This window comes from Mus caroli, chromosome 9, assembly GCF_900094665.2.
Source record: "Mus caroli chromosome 9, CAROLI_EIJ_v1.1, whole genome shotgun sequence".
NCBI lineage: Eukaryota > Metazoa > Chordata > Mammalia > Rodentia > Muridae > Mus > Mus caroli.
Window position 1 is genome coordinate 36543411 of NC_034578.1, and position 6205 is coordinate 36549615.

Below are 6205 nucleotides of genomic sequence, written 5' to 3' on the forward strand. Positions count from 1 at the left end.
GCGTTGGTCAGGGTGACTTTCTTTGAATGAACACTCTTTGAACTCAGGAAGCAGGTAGGTGGAGGAAGGAATGTCNCTATCAAGGTATGATTAGCATACCTTGGAGCAATGAGTCACAAAGGTTACATTCCCAAGCCTCGACCTAAAGGCCTAGAATTTTGTTACTTCTTCAGTTATACTTTGAGAAGCTCCACACAGTAACTGACTGAGACAGATGCAGACACCTACACCCAAAAAGTAAAGCAATGGATAGAGCTTGGGAACTCTTATAAAAAAGATAGGAGGAAGGATTGTGGGCCCCAAGGGGGCAGGAACTCCATAGGTTAGTTGACCAACAAAGTCAACTAACGAGGACTCTGGGACCCTTAGAATCTGAACAACTGAACAAAGAACAGGCTGGACATAGGCCTCCCTGCACTTGTGTAGCAGATGTGCAGCTTAGTCTTCAGTGGATCTTGAAAAAAATGGAACGGGGTTACTCCAAAGTGGTTGCCTGTTCGTAGGATATGTTCTAGCTGGGTTGCTTTATCTGTCCTCAGTTCCAGAGGATGTATCTAGCCTCGCAGAAATTTGAAGTGCTGGGGTTGGAGGTAGTGGTGGTGGAGATAAGGAGGGCTGTTCCACTTGTTCAGAAGAGAAGGGGAAGGGATGAAGAGGGAGGAAAGGATTGTGGGAGGTAACTGGAGATAACCTGGGGGAGGGCAGTGAGCAGGATCCAAAGTGAATAAATAAAAAAATAAAATTAGATAAAAAGTAATGTTGATAATTTATCAAAATAAAATGTGTGTCTGCCCAAGACTGCTATGTGATCGTTTTGTAGATTATGTAAGAGTCAGGGATATTAGAATCTGTAAAGTATGCAGTTTGTTTGTGGACATAAGGAGGATCTTACTTCAGGTGTTCACTCTTTGCACAATGGAGCAAATTTACTAAATCTCCAAATGGTTGCCATATTTTTCTCCTAAAATATCCAACCCCTATGTTCATTCTATCCATCTCTCTGGACTTAGTAGCTTTGTCTTCATATCCGTCATGGCCCCTCTTCTTACCCATGGTTAATTTGAGTTTCTCCCCATTGGCCTTACTCCCATAACTTTTCCTTTTGTTTCATACAGATCATTATTTCACTTTTCAACTTCCTTTTTCTACCTACTACACAGCCCCTTTATTCTTTGCCTTACATGAGAATAGAGATCTGCTCTGGTACCATCATGTTAGACTAACTGGCTTTTTACCCACACATACTAAAAATAATATTTCTCTGAACTAATAACCATTCTTTCTCCTTTATTTCTGACCAAGTATTTGAAGTCACCAGTGCAAGGATTTTACTTGACTCTTTGAATAGTATCCTCTTCCCCAGAACTATTCTTTGCCATGTGACTGGAACCATCTCTTCATATACCTTCTTACCCACTGTATAATAAAGCACAGTTGCTTAAAATGATAGCGTTTTCTATATATATGACCAATGAGACCTTCAGTCACCATCTACTGCCTTGTCTCTCTCAAGTTGTATCCTATTTGGCATTCTTTCTTATGAAAACTACCTCCCCTTCCTTTGTAGTACTAGGTATCAAAATCTGGGGCCTACTGCATGTTACTCCATCAACCTACACTGAAGATGAGCTGTAACCCTGCACATTTTTATTCATCATTTTGAGATATGGTCTTATCAAATTCTACATGCTAACCGTGAATATAGTACATCATTCTGTACTCCACCCAAGGCTACATTTGTGATCCTACTCTTTCAGATTCCTAAGAAACTGAAAATAAAGGCTCTGACTTTCAGACTCAATTCCTAAATTCTTTAAGTATGTTGAGTTCTTTTTCCTTCATATACAGTGTATATGCCAATATTTACTGGTGCTGGTAAAATGGTTTTTCCTTCCCCTCCTTACTACTTATTGATTCTGCAGATCCCAGCTAAGAGAACAGTTTTAGAGTCAGCAATCTTTTCACCTTAAGATAACCCTACCTTGGCATACAGGCCACTGTGTAACAATTAGGATTTCAGAACCACCATTTTTTAAAATCTTTAGTAACAGGTAAAGTATCCAAGAGGTATGCTTGAGGTTTCAAGTGAGCATTCTTGAATACTCTCATTCCATAAAGTTTTCACAAAAGTGAAATAATCCCCCACCACAACACAATTAACCCAAGGGGTTAATGAGATGCTTTCTCGGTTCAATGCATTCAGCTTGGGATTAACACCCAAAGGAAAATCATGATTATTTAAAATCTCTTGTGATTTTTTGCAAGTCCTGGAACCAAACAAGGAATTGGTGCCAGAGAGTAGAAGCACACTTAGATGTGTGGCACCATACTAGAAAGTGATTCAAAACAAGAGGGATTCTCATTTCTAACTTACAGACTGAAGGAAGGCAAGCTCCTCCCATCTGCTGCAGGTAGGAAGGAAGATATCACTCAATAGTGCCAGCATCTTAGGCTTTCTGTGGCTCAGAAAGTGCCAAGATGTGTTCTTCACCTTTATTTTAGTGTTAAGTCTCTCAGTAACTAGAGTCATATTGTGAGGTGGGAGTGAAGAGTTTTAGACAATAGATTCTATGAGTTGATCTATAATTTAAAGATTATAAATGTTGGAAGATATGAAAATATATCAGAAATTTTCAAACTATGAAAACAAGAAAGCAGTTTCTATGCCTACTCCTCTTTAATGCAATTGGTTCCAGAATTAAACTTTGCAGCCTGAAGTAGAGTCAACAGTAGCTTAATTTTTTCCACATAGAATGCTAAGGTCTTTATTTAGGTAGCTTCTCACTATCCTTCATGCCTAAGGATATAATCTTGAAAATGTATCTACGGTATAAGTGACTTTAATAATCATGAGAAGAGAGTTAAAGGAAATTATCATAGGGTGACACATTCTTATGTTCACAGATTAACCTAAGAAATTGGATGCAGGCTTTCTTTGTTAAAGGCGTTAAAGCTCATACCTTTTAAAATATATGTGATTTTATTGTTTAAAGATGGATCTGTATATCTTGTTTTCTACATTCAGTTAATTAATAAAGTGCTTTTGAGTTTGCTTTTTTGACCTTCTACAAATCTGTAGTTTAACTCTTGTGATATGTATGACTAATGTTTTTTAAATTTACAATAATATGCATAAATGCATGGTGGGTTTTATGAAATGTGTGTGTGTGTGTGTGTGTGTGTGACAGAGACAGAGAGAGAGAGAGAGAGAGAGAGAGAGAGAGAGAGAGAGAGAGAGAGAGATTCTGTCTGTGTATATGTCTATACCTCCTGTATGTACATGGAGGTATATGTTATGTGTCTAACAGAAAGAGGTAGAAGAAACTCTGCTATCACACAAAAGGTACCTATGAAGGCTTTGGTCACTATGCTATTTTTAATCTTCCTACATACAGCCACAAGATTATCCCACAAATTCTAATGTTTCTAAAGAGAAAAGAACACACATACTGATAAGTAAGAAACATTAATTGTATTAATTCAGCTTCCAGGTTCACTGATAGTTATGGGTAGAGTTTAGAGCAGTGATGCATATCCTTTACTGTTGTAATTTTTTTCTAAATACTATAGGCTCTGACTATCATTACCCTCAGTACGAGAACATGGTTGTCCATGTGATAGGAGAAATAATTCTTCATTAATTAAATTTGTTCTTGAACAATTTCACTCATGTGTATGATACATACACTGATTAATTATCCTCATAACCAACTCTCTATTACCCTTAGCCCACCCCTCCACCCCCCTTCTTCACTCCTCATTTCTAGAGTCTTTTTGTTCATTCTAGAACCACAATGGAGCATCTGGAATGATGGAACTGGAACATTTTTCTAAAGAAGGGAAGAGAGGGCACTAGCCTTGGGAGTTATTTTCTGGGTGAGATTGTGAAGGACACCATCTGCAATTGCCCTTGGAAATTATCTTCTGGGTGAGAAGTTTAAGAAGCATTGTCTCCAGCTATGAACCTAACTGAAGAAAGATACCCCATCAGCAGGAAAGACAGCTTTAACTAGAACATTTCTCAATAAATATTAGTATATTTTCTCTTTCACCCCTGTGATTTAAACTCCTCTAATACATACACTTAATAGATTTCACCAAGAATTTCTTTCCATAGACTTCCAGGAGCTGATTCATCCATAAACATGACAAACCACACTAGGGTGACAGAATTCACCTTACTGGGCATCCCTGAAACAGAGGGCCTGGAGAATGTCCTACTCTTCCTGTTCTCAACATTATATGCCTGTGCCCTGCTGGGAAACTTGCTTCTTCTTACTGCAGTCATCTCCTCCCCACAACTCCACACACCCATGTACTTTTTCTTGGGAAACCTCTCCATCTTTGACATGGGTTTTTGTTCCACTACAGCTCCAAAGATGTTGTCATATCTCTCAGGACAGGGTGGAGGGATCTCTTTCCAGGGATGTGTTGTTCAACTCTTCTTCTATCATTGTCTGGGTTGCACAGAGTGCTTCCTGTACACAGTGATGGCCTATGACCGCTTTGTTGCCATATGCTTCCCTTTGAGATACACAATCATCATGAACCACAGAGTATGCTGTGTCTTGGCCACAGGGACCTGGATGAGTGGCTGTGTGCACGCCACTATCCTAACTTGCCTCACATTCCAGTTGCCCTACTGTGGCCCCAGTGAGGTGAGTTATTACTTCTGTGACATGCCTGCAGTGTTACCTCTAGCCTGTGAGGACCACTCTCTAGCACAGAGGGTAGGCTTTACAAATGTTGGTCTTTTATCTCTCATTTGTTTCTTTCTCATCCTTGTGTCCTACACTCGAATTGGGATCTCCATCTCAAAAATCCGATCAACAGAAGGCAGGCAGAGAGCATTCTCCACATTCAGTGCCCACCTCACAGCCATCATCTGTGCTTATGGACCAGTCATCGTTATCTACCTTCAGCCTAATCCTAGTCCATTGCTTGGTGCAGTTATTCAGATATTGAACAATCTTGTGACACCCACCATCAACCCATTGATCTACAGCCTGAGGAATAAGGATGTGAAAGCAGCCCTGAGGCATGTGTTTCTTAAGAAAGGTCTCAGTTTGGAAAGTAAATGAACATCTACATCTTTACTTAACACAATTTCACCATTTGATAGGGCAGATTTGCATCCTACAAGTTATTTCATAAGCCAATTTACTATCTATGACTTCCAAGGCATATTAAAATGAAATGTACATTCCATCAGTGTACTACTTCCTTCATTGTTTGAAGATACATATTTATTTTATATTTCCCTATGTTTTATAATGACGTGTGAGTGATCACATCTCTTAGCAGATGCTGTGTTGACTTTTATGTTATGTGTGGTTTGCTCTGATCACAACTATTTTATCAAGTATTTGTTCATCTTCAGACTGTTTAAAATCATTAAGAGACATATTTATTCTTTCAAATCTACCAAACCAGAATTTTACATACTTTTTAAAATATAAAAAGGTAAGCTCCAATTTTCTACCAGAAATTCACAAATTCATGCAGAGAGTAAGTTATATTTAAGATGGGCTCTCTGAAGCATAAAAGCTTGCATGATCTCAAACTTGTTTCTTGTGCATATCTTTTTCTGGAACTGAGATATGTTTATTGTGCTGTAATTCTCCTTCAAAAGGCTCATACATGGAGTATTTCTCATTAAATATTCAAGAAATACATGTTGGTTTTTGCAAAATTGGCTCAAATCAGACAAAAGAACCAATTTATGAAATACATTTATGCATTTCAAGACCTGGAACAATAGTTAATGTTTAATGGATCTTAATCACATAGCTGTAAGTTTCCAAGGGAAACCATGCATGTTTCTCTTCTTTTCATAGCATTTACTCTCTCTAATCTCTACACTCCAAAAGGTCAATAAATATATAATACAGTTTATTTAAATACCTAGTTAAATTTTAATTAACATATCCTTTTTATTTAACTGGTTTTAGTTTTCACTTAGGGTTTTTTGTTTGTTGTTTAGTTGGTTTTTAATCTGTCAGGTATCCAAGGATTTTTTGAATGCTATATCCATTTTTTTGAAGACATAAATACATTATGGAGAGGATGGAAACAAAGAAGAAAAGAAACATCTAGCTATGTTTTAGAAGAAAATTACTTCTGCATAATGAAATGATTACTGTGTTTTCCATTAAGTTTCTGTCTATGATAACAGGCAGTTAAAGACTTCTACAACTGGAAATCA

At 37.8% G+C, this 6205-nt stretch overlaps 1 protein-coding gene across 1 annotated transcript; it reads left to right on the forward strand.

Moving 5' to 3' along the window:
• The first annotated feature begins 4142 nt into the window (after nucleotides 1-4142).
• On the forward strand, nucleotides 4143-5081 carry LOC110302164 (putative olfactory receptor 10D4). Its single transcript, XM_021172968.1, has one exon. It carries the CDS (start codon nucleotides 4146-4148, stop codon nucleotides 5079-5081), a length of 936 nt encoding a protein of 311 aa, XP_021028627.1. The 5' UTR covers nucleotides 4143-4145.
• Nucleotides 5082-6205: the final 1124 nt, after the last annotated feature.

Bases quoted from the DNA above. Each gene is read 5' to 3' on its own strand.
- LOC110302164 (XM_021172968.1), top strand. From the start codon at position 4,146: ATGACAAACCACACTAGGGTGACAGAATTCACCTTACTGGGCATCCCT.